At 33.2% G+C, this 18706-nt stretch overlaps 1 protein-coding gene across 1 annotated transcript in view; it reads right to left on the reverse strand.

The window, feature by feature from the left end:
* LOC127075601 (peroxidase E5) overlaps positions 1-18484 on the reverse strand; it is a 94414-nt gene extending 75930 nt beyond the window's left edge. The window contains exons 1-4 of the mRNA XM_051017063.1: positions 18208-18484; positions 17923-18114; positions 17674-17839; positions 17328-17588 (exon numbers count right to left, since the gene is read on the reverse strand). Of these exons, the coding sequence (XP_050873020.1) occupies positions 17328-17588; positions 17674-17839; positions 17923-18114; positions 18208-18429 (841 nt within the window). The 5' untranslated portion in view covers positions 18430-18484. The remainder of the gene's footprint in view (positions 1-17327; positions 17589-17673; positions 17840-17922; positions 18115-18207) is intronic.
* Between the last annotated feature and the right edge of the window lie 222 nt (positions 18485-18706).

Raw genomic sequence — 18706 nt, forward strand, 5'->3', positions numbered from 1 at the left:
GACGAAAACTCTTTTAGTGGGGGAGAGTTGTAACACCCCGATAAAATAAGATAATTATTTAAATTGAGTTAATAATATATTTATTAATTTAATTAAATAATTGGAATTTTTATATTATTGGAATTACTGTTATTGGGTTATTATTTTATTGGAATAAAAGTTGGAAGTTAGAAAAAGGTCCCATTTAGTAAAAGGGTTTATTTTTCACGTGAAAAGGAAAAAGGAGACAGAAAAGTGGAAAAGGGCAAAGAGAGCCAGAGAACAAGGGTTGAAGAGGGAAAAAGCTTGAAGCTCAGAGATTTGCCGGATTAACTCAGGTAAGGGGGGTTATCATCGTTTAATGGGTATTATGGGATAATATGTCATGGGTAGTGATAAACCATTGATTGATCTCTGAATTGGATGATTATGATGAAATTGTGAAATATTGGATGAACGAAATTGGGTTATGATTGAGAGGAATTCGTAGGAATTAGATGTAAAAATGTTAGATTTTTGTGAAATCGAATAGGGTATGATTCGTGTTAGATGATATGAACAATTATTGTGAAAAATTGGACTGTGGAAGGTTGAATTGGATAGATCTCGTAGCAGAGAAAGCCATAGCAGATCTGGAAGTCTGGTTTCTGGTCATACGCGTATGGCACTAGGCAATACGCGTATGAGATGGCATGGTACGCGTATGGCACTAGGCAATACGCGTATGGATGAGGAAGATAATGTTTTGAACGTAGATTGGTCTCTGTTGGTACGCGTATGGAGAAGTGGTACGCGTAGCATACGCGTATGAGATGGTGTTACGCGTATGGGATTTTGTCAGGAGATGGGCCATACGCGTATGGGGTTAGGCAATACGCGTATGGGCAGGATTGTGATTTTCCTGAGCTGTTGTTGTGCAGTTTTTAACTGTTCAGCTGAGTAACGTAATGCAGATGATGTATGATATATTAGGGATCATTTCCCGTTGTTTTGAGTAGTATAGGTATTAGTAGAGTGTGCTAATACTGTGGTTGTTATTTGGCATGATATGATATGCTTATGTGATAAAATACTGCTAATGTGTGATAGTATGCGTGATGCTGTGAATGTATCAGTTATGTGTGCATTGGTGAATAGACTGTTTTATGGCTTAGAGTGTGAGCATATATCTATTCTTGAATTGTTGTTGATGATGTAGCATTGCTAGGTGATTAGCATGCATGTTGTGGCCTTTATGGTGGTAGCTAATTCCCATGGTGAGGAATTAGTGATGAGTTATTGTGGATTGTTGTTGATGTTTGCATGCTAGGTGATTTAGCGTGCATAGCATAGCCCTTGGGGTGGTAGCTAATTCCCATGGTGAGGAATTAGTGATGTGAGTCACTAGGTCTCAAATGAGTGGGACTAGTGAGCTTGGTAGCCGTACCTGGATTTGGTCGGTGAGGTTGAACTATATGTTCACGAATAGTCGGTACCGCATGCATGGAGTCTCATTGCATAATATATGTATGTATGGCGTATAATATGAATGGATGTATTCCAATATTATACGTGTGTTTTATGGTTGTTTTGAGTTTGAGTATGATGATGGTGATGATTATGAGTTGATATTGCCGTTGCTGAATATGTGTAATCTGATTAGGGTAATGATATGTGTTATATTACTTAGCATTACATGATATTTTATAATGCTTATTATATCGATTGAAGGACTCACCCTTACAACTATGTTTTCAGGTAACGAGCAGTGATTGAATAGAAGCTAGTCCTGGGAGTCTAGTGTAGTCCTTAGTGGGTCATGCTCTGGTAGATGTAACATCGGGATGGGATGTTTTACTATGTTTTCTTTTGGTTGTTGAACAACTTTACATGTAATGTAGTACATGATTTGAATGTTGTTATTTTGTATCCGCTGCGAATTATGCAAAAGTGTCCTATTTTGATTGAATAAATGAGCATGACAGGATATATTGATGATTGGTGTGAAATGATTGTGTGACACCCTTCAGGGCATAATTACTCTGATTGATATTTTATTATTTTAATTAAATACTTGGGGTATTTTAGAAGGGTGTTACACTCAGCTTCATCCATTTCCAACCTTAAGGCGCATAATACTCTACAGAATTGGAATCCCACCCTTCACCTAAAGGAATTTTTCATTTTCTCTTCAAATTTTTCAGTTCAACTTTCAACTTCCTTGGTTGATTATTGAACTCCAATTCCTTAGCCTAGCTTCATTTCCATCTCAAGACCAAGCTGCATCAAAGAATTGGAAGGGATCGTGCCTTGTAGAGCTGCACTTCAAAGGTTGTTGCTCAAACTTTTTCCATTCGAATCTCCTTGGATCTTGCTCATTTCTTGTGTTTGTTGGTTCCTCTGAAGTCCTCTCATAAGAGGCAATTGATTGGTGTATTTAATTTCATGAATTGAGTAAACTCAGATTGAACTCCATAATTTTCTATCTCAGATTTCTCCTTCTATGAGAGTCTAGAGGAGAAACCAATGACACAGGGGTGATGTACATCACCCCAGCTTTTCAATGATATGAGGATCGTACGTTTTGGTGAGGTTTTGCAAACCTGCAACTCTGGCCGGAGCTGGCTTGCTCGCCGGAGAAGACGGTGGTGTACACCACCGTCCACCACACCAGGTTGCATCTAGACAGTTGGTTGATATTTCCAGATCAAATCTCAGCCATGCAATGTTATGACTATTTTAAATACAGCGTATTTCTCATTTGACTCTGATCCATCGTGCACGCGCATATCTCATCCCTCTGATGTGCCACCTCATTTAATGAGCTTGATCCAACGCACCAGGATTTTGCAATTTCTGATTTATTTCATTTTATTTTCTTTATTTCATTTTATTTCAAAAATTCATAACTCTTTCATTTTAAATCCAAAAAATATGGGACCAATTGCATTATTTCCCTTTTTAATTCTAGTTTCTGAAAATGATTTTTAATATTTTTTTATTTTGCCATTTAATATTTTTTGTGAATTTTCTCTTTTCTGGTTATTTTTAATTGATTTGAGATTTATTTGAGATTTTAATTCAATTATGTTATATTTTCTTCATTTTTAATTGTTTAAAAATAGTTTCTGTTTTCTAAAAATGATGAAAATTTTTGTCAAAATTTGTTTGACCTTGTGGAACTTAGGATGATCCATTTGGACTTTTCCAAGTTGATTTGAAATGGATTTGAAGTTTGACCTTTATTTGTTTATTTTAATTCAAGTATTATTTTAATTCTCAAAAATGCCAAAAATATTTTATTTTTGTTTCTTGACTTCTAAACTTCATCTTGTCTCTGTTTACCATTGATTGACTTTGATTCTATTCATGTTTGATCAATGTGTGTTGATTATTTCATTTGAATTCCGTTTATGTACATTTCCATTTCTTCTTCTTCTTCTTCTTTTGCTTTTTTGATCAATGAGTTAAAGATTGGTGGTTAGCCTTGACATATGAGAGGCTTAACCTTCCTTGATTCAAATCAAATTCATCTTGATCAAAGATCAAGTGAATTGCTTTGCATTAAGGATAGGTTGCTTCTTGGTCAAGCAAAAAACCTAAATCAATACAAGATCATCCTTCTTTTCTTTTGGCATGGCAAGTTGTAGGAGCTTGTCTTACTAGTCATGGTCTCTAACTTGTGTTTGTTGCCTATAGTTTTATTGACCGGCCTCAGATAGGTGTGACTACTACATTAGTCCACTTACGATTGCTTAACATAGCGCTAAATTGCCTTATGGCACACTAACACTAACTACTAATGACTGACTTTTAATTCTTGCAATTTACTTTAATGCAATTTAATATTCTTGTACATTATTTCATTTGCTTTTTCCCTTTGCTCACTTGAGCTCATGTTTATGTTAATGCAATTTGTCTTTTGCTCACTTGAGCACATTGTTGTGTATATACTATTGTGTTTGTTTTGTTTTGTTTGTGTAAACCCAATGCAAATGGACAAAGGACTTAGATTTTAGGACCTTACCTATGTTAATGGAGTTTGAAGAGCAACTAGGCCTCATGCCTTTAGAGTGCTAAAATTGTCAAAGAGCAACTAGGCCTCATGCCTTTAGAATGCTTAATCTTGAAGATGAACATTGAAAGGACCCCTAATTCTAAACTCACTCTTGTCCATTCTTTCTATTGCATTGTGGAACTTTTTGATTTGTGTGTTCTTGTGTGCTAGGGATCCAAACTTGCCAATTAGAAGAACCATTGTCATGAGCATCCAAAGTGAGAGATACAAAAGCCATTGGAAGATTCCTAGGAGCTTGATTGTTATTTGCTTGATTGCTTGAGTTATTTGCTTATTGCTTGATAATTCCAAAGGATGGGAGCAACTTGGATCATCTTTATGATCTCAAGAAGGGAACTCCATGTGGTTTTATTTCTCTTCCTTCATCTTTGCATGTTTAGGACCTAGCCATTCTTCTTCTTCTCTCCACTCTAACCCAAGCCAAACTTTTGTGCAAACATTAACATTGTTTTAAAAATTAGAAACCTAAGCACTATGTTTTTGATTTTCAAACTCTTTTCATAACACTTATTTTGAATTGAATCCTTAAGTCAAATTTGACCTTATTTTGTGAATACTTTTCATCTGTAAATACAACTCACTCAATTGTTTTTGTGGTTCCAATGACCATTTGTGTCAAAGCTTTTCATAAACATTAGCTAGTAGGTTTGAGTTATCATAGTGGTTGATGTAAATCTTACTTTATCCTTAGTGATTGGACTATAAGTCTTCCATACTTATTATAGGGTGGATCCCTCACTAGTATGTTGAAGCTCTCCTCACATGGTGGATTTGTGGCTTTAGGTTGAGTTTTCTCCCTTTGATAACAAAAGATCTTAAGGCTTTTGGCCAATCAATTCACCAACTTCTTTGAAATTTTTACCCCGAACTACGAGATTTTGATCCTAATCTTTTTTAAGATGGTACGTAGGCAATGAGTTCATCCATTCAAACCACAAAATTGTAAATAAATTTGTATATTCTTTTCTCATCTCCCCAATCATGTTTGCATAAATATTTTAACAAATACCAACCTACCTTACAACATTGGTGAAAAGGGCTCCCTTAGAGTACTAAGGATGTTTTGGGTGCTTAAAACCTTCCCATTGCATAACCAACCCCCTTACCCAGATCTCTAACATTTTTATTAGTTTTTTATTTGATAAAACTTCTCGGTTTTTGTTCACTTTCTAACCTTTCCTTTGGATAAATAGAAGTGCGGTGGCGACTCGAATTGTATGATTTACTTTTGATTTAGTCAATAAATCTAAAGGTAACGAATACCCCGCTGCAGGAACATTCCAATTTGACTTAGCGGCCAATAATCTAACACACGTTGATAATTTCGAGTCTGACGATCCCTCAAACAATGGTGTATTCATTTCTTTCAACAATTGATAAAATCTTTGCGCTTTCTCATTCGCCAACTCTTCCCCATCAAAATATTCAGGTTCATCATAGGTCGCATTCACCCCAAAGGCATCGTCAACCATCTCATCAATCAAATTGAATTGTTCATCATATTCCATATGTGATCGACTACTTGAGGCATGCACATTAGCTGTCACTGGTATGTTACTCGGCAGTTCTTCTCCATTATATGTTCAAACCCAATAATTTTCAATGAAACCTCTTCTCTTCAAATGATGTTCTACTTCCTCTGGATCACTAATTATAGGTCTACATTCACATTTAAGACAAGGACATCTTACTCCTCATTCACTTCGATAACATTCTTGAGCAAATGTCCACGTGATAAACCCTTTAACTTCTTCATCAAAATTTAACTTAAGTGCACATCTTCTTGGATACAACCTATCGTGCATCCAATTACGATAGTACCGTTAATATTCATACTGCACATTTGTATGATCATTGTCATTTTGATAAACTTAATAACTATAAACTATTATTTGTACAAGTATTAACAAACTTAATAACTAGTCTTAAACATAAACTTATATTAACTACAAATTACTTTTCATACAAAATAAATTTTATACTATTTATTATATAATATATACTCACTTAATATATTAACTACAAATAAATTTTATAACTATTCTTAATATATTAACTACAAATAAAATTCATAAAATTTTGTTTTTAATAAACTTATATAATATATTCTATAAGATAAACAGTTATTCCATTATTGTTTTAAATAAACATATAATAAATATATAATATTTAATTTTTTTAATAAATAGTTATTATTTTTTATTTATAAAAAAACATATAATAAACCTATAACATATAATACATAAGATAACCAGATTCTCTATTTTTAAATAAAACAATTATTATGTTTTAAAAAATAACCAATTCATACTATTTTGTTTTTAATAAATATATTATTATTTTACTAAACATATAATATAACTATTATACATACTATTTTGTCTTAAATAAACATATTATTATTTTTAATATATATTATTCTATTTTTAATATATTCTGTTTTAAAAAATATATATATAATACTGTTTTTAATAAAAATAATAATTAAAATGCATTAATTGTGTAAAGAAATTTTACTATAACCGTCAAATCTTAAATTATATTTGACTCTTATTTTAAATATATCTAAAGTAATAATTATGAATGGTTGTGATGGATTGATTGTGTAAAACTTTTTATACCCAGAGTTCATAATAATTAATCTCTTTAATAAATATATTAAATATTTTGTTTAAAAATTTTATTATTCTGTTTTTTAATAAACATATTATACTGTTTTTAATAAAAATATAATATACTGTTTTTAATAAACATATAATACAATGTTCTTAGTATTATATAATTCCTAATTAACATATAATATACTTTTTTTAATAAAAATATATGGTGCTTTTAATATTGTTTTTAATATATATTATTCTCTTTTTAATACTGTTTTTAATATATATTATTCTAAACTGTTTTTAATACTGTTTTTAATATATATTATTCTATTTTGAAGATATATTATTCTCTTTTTTATACTGTTTTTAATATATATTATTCTATTTTGAAGATATATTATTCTCTTTTTAATACTATTTTTAATATATATTATTTCAAACTGTTTTTAATACTGTTTTTAATACTATATTTAATAAACATATATTATACAGTTTTTAATATATATTATGTTTTTAATAATAATATAATATAAATAAAAATATATTCAGATTTATAATAAACATATAATGTACTGTTTTTAATAAACATGTTATAATGTTTTTAATAAAAATACAATATACTGTTTTCAATAAAATATAATATATTATTTTTAGTAATATAATATTTGGAATAAAAAATATATATTGTTTTTATTAAATATATATTATATTCGGATTTTAATATGAAAAATAACAAATTCTGTTTTTAATAAAAATAAAATAACATATTCTATTTTAATAAAAATAAAATATATTCTGTTTTAAAAAGAAATTATGTTTTTAATAATAAAAAATATATTTTGTTTTTAATGATAACCATATAAATATATTTCGGAATTTATTTTAAAAGCAACTACATATAAGATTTTAAAATATATTAAAAACTAAAAGCAACTACATATATATTAAACAACAACAACCAACGACCTAATGATTTTATACATTAAAGTCTGAAGAAAAAAATTAAAATAGTTAAAATATCTCAATGAATAAGCAACGAAGGTTGAATAATATTCTTTTGTCTTATCAAATCTTTTTGAGTTTTAATCAAATCTTGAATCTTAAAAAAAATCAACAATTAAAAAGAAAAATCAAGATAAAAATAAATATTAAAAAAATGAAAAAATAATCACATATAAATTATATATAATATCTTTAATACAAATAGGAAGACTTAAGGTGAATGAAATGGAATTTTAATTTGGAAGAGGGTGGAAGAATGAAAGTGAAAGTGGAAGAAGGAAGTTGGAAGAAGAGAAAATGGAGTAAGAAAGAAATCTTAAAAGTAAGGAAAAGGTGAAATTGGTGGGTTTGTGGTTTATACATATTCACATCATCGACGTGTTATTCACGTCACAAATTAAAAAAAAATTGTTGTGCAGCGATGTGAATAACACGTCACAACATCCAACGGTAATATTGTTGACATAAATACAACGATGCTATATAAAGTTGTCAGTCAACTCTGATACACAATCAATTCGATCAGTCATGTTTTTCTTCTTTAATTTTTGAATTTTGAAATCTCATTTACAATGTGTTTTATACGTCAAAAATGAATTTCTGAAAAATTCAAATCTCACCCATTTCAAACTTGACATTCTTTTTTTAATAGATATTACGACGTGTTTTCCACATCACAACATTTCTTTAAAAATAATATTCTACTTTTTTTTTACTTGAATATTTGATTTTTTTTCTTTAATATTAAAAAATTATAGCGACATGATAAACACGTCGCAACTGTCTTTTTCTATCATGTATTTATCACCTCACAAAATTATGTCGACGGACGGAGGAAGGATTTCTTGTAGTACATGTGAGACAAATTATTATTATCATAACACATGGTGCAAAAAAAAATGTAAGATTGTATCCCATTTCTTTAAATCGCAACTGAAGAATTAACACAGATCATGAAGCATGCAAGTTTAATAAATAATTAACCTTCAACATTTATTTTATTTGATTTTAACTTGACATTCATTGAATGTCTCATTTTTGTGGATAAGGTCGGGGAGGATCGTCGGAAAATATATATGCCACACCTTGACAAGCTCTTGGAGAGAGCTAGCATTTAGAATCAAGTATTAACCATTTTCTCAATAATACTCAATAGTGAAATTCAATTAGGAAGATGAAGTTATAAAAAGCTTAAAGTAATATTTGAATTCAAATGAAGTAATCCAGGAATCATTATCTTAAGCTATGTATGTTTTTAGTCATCCTTCATATGTACACATCATACTTCACACCTTGTTGTATTGGACAAGTTTTTATCCAAACCAATTGAAAATGAACATCAACCATGTATGTGTCCTCATTTCTTATCTTCTCTATCAATTATGATTCTTTATTAGTATTGTCAAAAATAGACATAACATCCTTTTATTGATATACAGACTAATTGAAAATGAAAACTATTTTTTGAAATTTGTATGCAATTGAGCCAGTCTAAAAACTTCAGCTTGTCTTCCCCACCAAGTACATTTTCTCACCAAATTTGAAGTCCATTAACCAGCTCCACCAATACGCTTATGTAGTGTTATATTTTATTGGATCCTAATAAGAAATACCCTAAAAGGGGTTAGCACCCAAAGAAGGGGGAGTCGTTCTAAGGCTAGCACTTGTAGTCCAAAAGTGGTCTCCATAGAGCTAGGATCTGATAGACCAAAGAAGAGGCGGGAGCCTCACCCCAGGGCCAGAATATGGTAGCCTCAAATTGGTCACCCCAAGGCTAGCGCCTGATATCCCAAAGAAGGGGTGAGAGCCTCCCCGAGACTAGCACCTGGTACCCGAAAGTGGTCATCTCAGGGTTAACACCTGATAGCCCAAAGAAGGGACGAGATCCTCCCCTCGGACTAGCACCTGGTAGCCTAATGAAGGGATAAGCCCCATTGTTGGACTTTGGTGAAACCATCTAAAAGGCCAATCAAAGGGGACCACTTTCTCCATGACTCTATGAAGACTAAGTCTTCCCTTGAGATCTAGGGCATAACCTCCCACTAACTCTATAACCTAGTCATAAGAAAGCCTCTATAAATACCTCACCCTTAGCATATGAGAGGATAGATCTTAATCCATATAGATCATAACTCACATACGTTTATATCTAAGCACATCACTCAATACAATGACTCTCAGCTTAAGTGACCAGAACCTTTTAACCACCTTCAAATACCACCATACAGGGCTTCTTGACACTGTGGGAAAACCTTAACCACCATACAACATAAATACATACTAATACCTCTGAGTGTTCCTTCCCTTCGTAGGGGAAACACACACACCTATACTTTTTTACTAGTACACCGTGCTAAGAGGGATGATATTTTAACTAGGTTTGAAGATCTTCTACATATCACTTTCTAACTCCAAAAGACTCGACCATGAAATTTAAACATCTTAAGAAGGAGTGATCATGTGGTTCTACAATTGTGTCCTTGCTTTTTGATCCCTTATATTATTTTGTTAACATCATATATGTAAGAATTAATTCTAAATTCGTGAGACATATGATACTATGATGGTACAATTTTGGCTCAATCTTTTCTATGCATGATAACTTCATTTAAATTTATCATGAATATATATTTTGTTATGGTGCTTGGAATTATTTAGTTGTTGTTTTATAAAGAATTGTGCAATTTATATATCACATATTATTATTCTTAATCTTTTTGGATTGCATTACTTGCTTTAGTGTGAATGAATAACTTGAAGTAGTCATTGTTACTTAGCAACTAAAGTTGGGTTAAAATTTTCTATTGATTATTTTATATATAGCTTTAACTGTTTCACTTCAGCTTTTTCTCAACATTATACATAAATTAAGGTAGTAACTTATCTCATTGATTTTAAGTAAATTAGTTTCAATTAAATCATTAGTAAGATGTATAATTTGATAACTTAACTTCTTGTATAACTTGAAATGTATGAGCAATGTTACAAATATATGTAAGTTCTACTTTAATTTGTTTCGGTATATAAAACATAATAGGATGATAGGTCAATAGGGATCCCCATAAACTTCTCGATATCAATGTGCTGACATTTTTCCTTTCAGTCTTTCTCTTCTTCACTATTGTTGTCTCCTTTTCCCTTGCCTCCAGCTATCGCTTCAATATCCTTTTTGGAGGGGGGATTTTATTTGTGAGGAGACCATTTCTTTCTCTCCAAATCTTCTCGGCTTATAGACTCCTTCTTTCTTTCATGGGTGTACTTGGTGAGACGCCTTTTTTTATCAACTCCTTGATGACACATTTTAAATCAAAGCACTTGTTGGTATTATGGACGTGACTCTTGTAGAAATGAAAATAGTTAGTTTTATTTTTCCTCAAGGATTCCTTAATCGGATAAGGGTTTTTTATCCTGACTTCTTCAAACTGAGTATTGGCACACTCTTTCCAGATCTTCTCCCTTGAAGTGTTCAAAGGAGTATAAGAGGAGAACTTGTCTTAGGATCCTTGCCCCCCCGTTGTCTCTTCGTTAATTATTGTCTTTTTTTCGAGGCCTAGTGGTATAAGGAGTTACATGCACCACAAAAAATTTCAAGTTCTTCCTCTAGGAGCTCCTCTTCTCAAATCATATAAGGTACAAGAAGTGCCAAGATAAGGGAACATAATCAGTCTAAAGATAAATAGGAGAGAAAATACAACAACGACGAAATTGCAGTTAGGGAGCAGTGACCAGAAGAGAAAGCTCTAGAAGAGCACTCACTCATCGAAGCACTATCCAGCAGGAAACCCGACTATAGATTAGACTATCAGACCCACCAACAGGAGGATGGAGAAACCTCTAACAAAACCAAAATCATTAAAAAATACCTCTTAGAGCAGGTCTGAATCTTAATCTACTACCGGTCTAGACACATGATAGGATTCTGGAGCTAATAAAAAAAGGAGTTAGAGTTCAATGAAAATCTACTTAGAAATCAATTCCAAGTAAAAAAAATACTCTTCTCTTCCAACTCTTTCACATTTGTTAATGAATCATATAATAAATTATAATGGCAGACCGACCAAATAGTTCACACCACATCATGTCAAATCATAGTAAAAGCTCTCATACCCTTGGTGAGTTGGGCTTACGATAAAGTCTTTAAATACTGGTGTAAATATAAGAAAAAATTATCAACCTTGATACTCTTCTTCCATCATTTCAAAGCTCATCGTAGCTTGGTTGCTTTAACAAAGGGAATGGGCTTCATATCTGTTTAGCAATGCACTAGGATGTTCGATGTTTACTCAGATAGTGTGAAACACTTCAAGAATAGGTTCTTCCTGGTTACTCCCCTCAACGAGAATATTACGTTAATATATGCACCATAGATCCTGGGAGGCTTACCATAACTCATACATATTCTCCAAGTTATAGCGTCAAAGCCATTTCTTGTCTGATTCTGGGTCTTATGTTTATGATGGATGATTTGTCTCAAGAAGAAGTTTTTCTAAAGAAGAAGTTTATATCCTTCTTCAAGGAATTGGGTTATGTCGGGGCATTGTCCCTCCTGATTCGGAATCGAATAAGTTACTGAAGAGGTTCATTGAGACACTCCTACATGTGGATGCCTACTCGAAAAGAGGCTAGGAAGGTTATTTTTGGTGAGTGAGACGAATATCTTTTTTTAATTCGTTTGTTGATTCCATGTGTAACATGTATGTTTTTTACTACAAATAAGATAAAATGTGAGAAAAAATGCAACAAATGAGGAGGATTCCACAGGTTATCCCTCTCCTAGAAGGTGTACAAATATCCCCACCCCTATAAGAGTTTTGACAAGGGCCCCCTCTAATTTTGGTTACTCGGGTCACGATCCATGAACGACTAGGGAGTTTCAAGCCTCTATCTCTGAATAAGATTACTCCTCTTTCTTGAACAAAGTTGAGGATGCTTGTCAAGAGGAATTGTTGGATTTGGCTTATTATGTCAGACGTCGACCGTCTTGGGCCTTGGTACTTCTTGGAAGGAAGAAGTATTCTAGCTAGACGGTCTTCTGAGAGAAAAATGTCACTTTAAGAGATTGTTAATATCGTTGCCGTCAAACAAGATTAGTATCTAGAGGAGCTTCGAGGGGCGTCTACCTCATTTTTAGAGATATAAGATGTCGTATAAGCCTTTGGGTACAACGGATCACTAGATAACAATGTGAAATTGATTGTATACGAAGTGATAACGAAATGAAGTTTTAACTTCTTCCCATTCATCAATATCTACGATGGAGGTTGGTCTTGCTAAAGAAAATAAGGCATTGGATCCTTCCCGCAAAAGGGTAGAAGAGCTTGAAGAGTCATTGAAGGAGTGACATGAAGGTCGAAAGAAGGATGAAGACATACCATAGTTGGATATGATGGCTATTATCACTAGAGGAAATATCTTGTTTAAGATCCCATCCACTCTCTCGCTATCTAGGAATATCAGGATGGGCCTTTCTGACTTCCTGGTTAAAGTATCTCATTCTTCCTTGCTAATGACCATCAACTCAACAATTATTCTTTTAATGGTTCCTTTAGAATGGTTACTCGTTCTAAGGGGAACCCATGATAGAAGCAATGTGCTGACATTTTCCCTTCCGTTCTTTCTTTTCTTCACTATTGTTGTCTCCTTTTCCCTTGCCTCCAGCTATCACTTCAATAGCATTTTTGGAGGGGGACTTTTCTTTGTGAGGATACCATTTCTTTCTTGTCGAATGTTCTCGGGTTATAGACTCCTTCTTTCTTTCATGGGTGTACTTGGTGAGACGCCTTTTTTGATCAACTCCTTGATGACATATTTTAGATGAAATCACTCGTTGGTATTGTGGACGTGGCTCTTGTAGAAGTGAAAATAGTTTGTTTTATTTTTCCTCAAGAACTCCTTAACCGGGTAGAGATTCTTTATCCCGACTTCTTCAAACTGAGTATTGGTGCACTCTTTCCAGATCTTCTCCCTTGAAGTGTTCAAAGGAGTATAAGAGGAGAACTTAGCTCAGGATCCTTGCTCCCCGTTGTCTCTACGTTAATTATTATCTTTTTTCGATGCCTAGTGGTATTAAGAGTTACCTACACCGCGAACCTTTTGCCTTTCTTCCCCTAGGAGATCCTCTTATCATATCATATAAGGTTGTGCCCTACTCAGCAAGCCGCTTAAACTACAAGCTTCCTTGAGCCCTAACATCTCCCGAAACATATAATCTGACTTGATGCATTTTTACTTTATCATTGTTTGTTTGTTTTATTGTTATTACTTTTTGTCAAGAGAGTATTGTATATCCGATGCTTGTAAGGACAAGTTGTTTCTCTAGGGACACATTATTTTCCCTTGTGCCTCGTGACGGGGAAAAGGTTTATAATTAAGCTCCTCATTTTGTTTTTTATTTTTACATTTGTATTGTCGTCTTCCCCTTTTTCTTTACAAGAAACTAAATTAAACCACCCTCATAGGTGAGACAAATTGGACCCTCGTAAAGGGATCTTTGTCCCCCTTTTGGGTGATTAAACATGTAGGATCCCCATATTGGGATCCTTGCCTCCCTTTGAGGTGATTAAACACGATGGATCAGGTTCTCACATTTTATCTTATTTGCAGGAAAAAAACATACATGTTACACATGAAATCAACAAATGTTGTCAGGTTCTCACATTTTATCTTATTTGTAGGAAAAAATATACATTCTACGAATAAGATTAAACATGTTGATTCCATGTCGGTCCACTCGAAGGATTGGGGTGGTAGAACCTCACCACCAGGAGACTTCCGAGCACCTGCCTCATCTAAGGTAGGCAGAACAACCTCTCCTCCAGCAGCCAGGAAAGAATCTCCAGCATGCTTTTGGGCCTTGGCGCTTTTTTAGTTAAGAGGTTGGCCTTTGGCCTGTCTCTTTGACCCTTGGCAATTAGGCCCTTAAGGCCACTATGAGGTCTATCAATTTCCGCACGTGTTGCTTGATTTTATCCCACCTTTTCCTCCACTCCTCTAGATAAATCTTAGCCATTTGACCTCCAAGAATATAAGTAAAGGTCACACGATGCCTTAGGATACCTCTAAAAGCACCTAAATATTCAAGATTACTCAGGTATTTATCTAGGGAGTCACCACTCTCCTACCATTGCTCAATCATTGTACGAGACTCCATGACCGCAAAGATTTCCAAGAGGCGAACTATCTTAGCATCATTATAGGTGAGGTACTTCTAGTTCAGTCCCTTTGAGGAAATTCATTTTATGAGTGGAGTTTTCAACCTGCGGTAGGTAGTAGTGGTGGCCTTCTTTCGATTTGATGTAATTCTAAAGGAATGTCACTCTTCTCCTTCTCGGGTCCAGGTTTTCTTGGAGTTTGATTAGAGTGGGGTGCCTCGAAGATGATTTCCTTTGCGGTCAATGTCTATTCTAAGCCCTTACTGGCTGAAAAATGGTGTATGTGGGATTATCTTTGTTTGCGCAAGTCTATCTTTGGAAATGATATATGGTGTGTCCTATGTGATTTCAATTCGACTTGTCATCCTAGTGAGATGTGAGGTTGCAATGGCTCCTCGAACTCCTCTAGTTCTGGTGAGTGCATTGATTTCTCCTATTTCATATCTCGAATGGATATGTTAGATCTCCCTCTGTTTGGTTGGAAGTTTACTTAATTCCAAACTTAATAGAGAGATTGTTAGTAGACTATAATATATTCTGAATTCTGATGGTTGGTGGGGTTGCTGGGGAACACTTGCTTAGTGGGTCCTTACTAGAGATGTTTCGGATCATTGTTTTGTCATTATGAAATTTGAAAATCAGTTGTAGGGCCTTAAACTGTATCTTCTTAGACCTCTACTTTACGCTTTTTTACTCTCTCTCTCTGTGTGTTTGTGCGTGAGAGAGAGAATCTATATTTGTTTTGGTTTTATTTTGTGGATGTTGATGGTGGTGACTTTGTTTATGAGAATTTAGGAAGGATAAATATTTGAATTAAATGAAAGTGTTATGTGATACTATTTTAATGATTCAGATAGAAGAAATATTTTTTAAAAGATAAATAATATATATATATATATATATATATATATATATATATATATATATATATATATATATATATATATATATATATATATATATAAAGAAAAAGTTGGGAATAAACCATACAACTAGGAAAAAGAAACTAGGAAAAAGAATTATAAGATACAAGAAATGTTAAGGGAACATAATCCGTCTAAAGATAAATAGGAGAGAAAATACAACAACGACGAATTGCGGTTAGGGAGCTGTCACCTTAAGAGAAAGCTCTGGAAGAGCACCCACTCATCTAAGCACTATCTAGCAGGAAACCCGACTAGAGATTAGACGAACAAACCCACCAACAGAAGGACAAAAAACCTCTAACAAACCAAAATCATTGAAAAACACCTCTTGGAGCAGGTATGAATTTTTTATCTACTACTAGTCTAGACACATGATACGGTTCTGAAACTAATAAAAAAAGGAGGTAGAGTTCAATGAAGATTTACTTAAAAATCAACTTCAAATAAAAAAATACTCTTATCTTCTAACTCTTTCACATTTGTTGATGAATCATATAATAGATTATAATGACGGACCGACCAAATGGTCCACATCACATCATGTCAAATCATAACAGAAGCTCTGATACCATTAAACTTAGAATTTAAAGATATAAAAAAATTCTCAAAAAGAATCCTAGACTCCCCAAAAATGACCACTTAAAAATCTTATGCCATAGAAGATAAGCTAAGCTACAAGCAATAAACAAAGAGACATGCTTGAATAAATTCTATCAAAAAGAAAACCTATCAACCAAGAGTTACCAAGAAAAAACCATAATTTTAAAATGAATTCAGCTATCCTAAATAAATAAATAAAAAGTGTTGGGATATATCTCTCAAGATTGGACTAATAAGATAGAAGAATGAGTTCAATTTAGACTGAGGAGACAAGTAGGCAGACACCTATGAGAAAAAATACCTTCCCCATTAGGAGAGAGTTGACTATAAAATAAGAATATATAGGGGTATAAATTATGCATGCTGATGCATTTATGATCTGTCTCATTTTTTTAATAATATTTAATTTTGATGCCTTTTTTTCTTACTAAATGTATTTCGTCATAGAAGCCACATGTATAATGTAAACTTTATGAAACTTTTACCAGCAACTCTGCCTGAAGTCAAATTGAATTAGCATTTTAGTCTCACTGTTTCACCTAATCTTAGATTATTATTTTCAATAAGTAATTAATTATCGCTCTAATCACAACTTTACTTTCTATCAATGCTATGGAACAAGAGCTTGTAAGTTGTAATAGAAAGAGTGAATATTATTGAAACATTACATAAAAGAAGATTATCTTAAACAACACAAGGCACGTAACACAAAGCTTATGGCACAATAGTACCTAGCTATAATCACTTTATTTCAAGTAAAGTAACCCTCAAAACACTTACATTGAACTAACCATACCCCCCTCAAATGATTCTGTAGAAGTCACAGTTGTAATATCCAACTCAGATGATTTCTTCTTCTGATTAACAAAATTACATTGTTTTCTAATTTCACCTTTCTTTCCCGTAAGCACACCAATATTTCCCATTTTAATCATCGAAGCCGCAAAATTCTGAAAGAAAGCAATTTGGTTACCGGCAAAATTGTTGACAATGCCAATAGTATCTGCACCTGGTGTTGAGAACAATTCTTGATCACTCTGAAGCAAACCCTTTTTACCTTGAAGATTGTTGTAGTAGTTCTTGTCCAATATATCCGGAGTCGTTGGATCGAAATTCACACGGTTATCTCCGGGGCCGTTCTGAGGACACTGTTTTTGTAATACTTTCAAGTAAGCTGGATCAAGAGTTGGATCAGGCTTTCCAGTATTGCTGAAGTTGTATAATCGATCACTGAATAAAAAGCAACGTGATCTTCCAAATGTATGAGCACCTGAAATTATCATCGTGGTGTAATGAATCACAATTTGTTGTTTATCATAAAAACCGATAATATAAAGGTATCTGTATGGACATACCTGAGAGTGAAACTAGATCAAGTGTGGTGAGGCCTTGATCAGCAAAAGCAGATTTCAGTGCAGTTAAACTGAAAGATGGACCTGGAAGATTTTTATTAGCAAGAGTCTGATTTGCGGTTAAACTATCTCTTCTTCCTAATGGAACCAACCAACCTGGACCTCCGGTCTGTGAACATAAATTTGTTAATAAAATTATTATAATTTTATGCGAAAATTCGTTTATTGTTAACTGAAAATAATTATATTTACCAAAACGGAAGATATTCCAGCAGAAAGTGTAAGAATATCAGCACAAGAAACAGTGTTGGGACAATCTTTTTCTACAGCTGTTTTAATCTGATTTATAACATCTAAACCTCTTAAGGAATTGATATTTGGAAAGGCTTCTTGTTCAGTCACAATAGTAGAAGTTTTGTTCAACAAAACGGATGCATCACAACCCTGTATGAATCAGAAATAAGTTTTATTATAAAAATAACTTATATATAAAAGCAGTTATGAGGAGAAATATATGTATGTGTACAGTGTACATACTTGAACAAAGCAATCATGAAAGTGGAGCCTGATGAGACTGGCTGGCATTCGGAGATCTTTCTTAGCAACTTTGGATAAGATTTTAGATACTATAGACTGCAACTTGGGGCAAGTTTGACTGTAAAAGTTAGGGTCAAGTTGTGCATCTGGGGAGGAAGCTAATCCTCCAGAAACAATTGCAACACAGCAGAGAGCTGTGGCTATGAGACGAAGGGAGTTCATATTTTTTCCCTTACTGATTTTAGAGCTATATGTGTTTGAAGTTTGTGCTTGTGTATAAACAAAATGTGCCTTTATTTATAGGGTTATAGGGGCGGCTTGTGGTTGCCACATGTGAATAGTGAATAATAATAGTACTAATTTAGGACACACTTGTAAATTAGTAATCATTTTTCTAAAATCTGTATATCAATCAAGTATTCAAAAGATAAAATTTAATTTAGTGCTTTGTAGTTTGTAGACTTTTCAACATTTTCTTTTTAAACTTCAAATTTACTAC

Source organism: Lathyrus oleraceus, chromosome 1 (genome assembly GCF_024323335.1).
Source record: "Lathyrus oleraceus cultivar Zhongwan6 chromosome 1, CAAS_Psat_ZW6_1.0, whole genome shotgun sequence".
Classification (NCBI taxonomy): domain Eukaryota; kingdom Viridiplantae; phylum Streptophyta; class Magnoliopsida; order Fabales; family Fabaceae; genus Lathyrus; species Lathyrus oleraceus.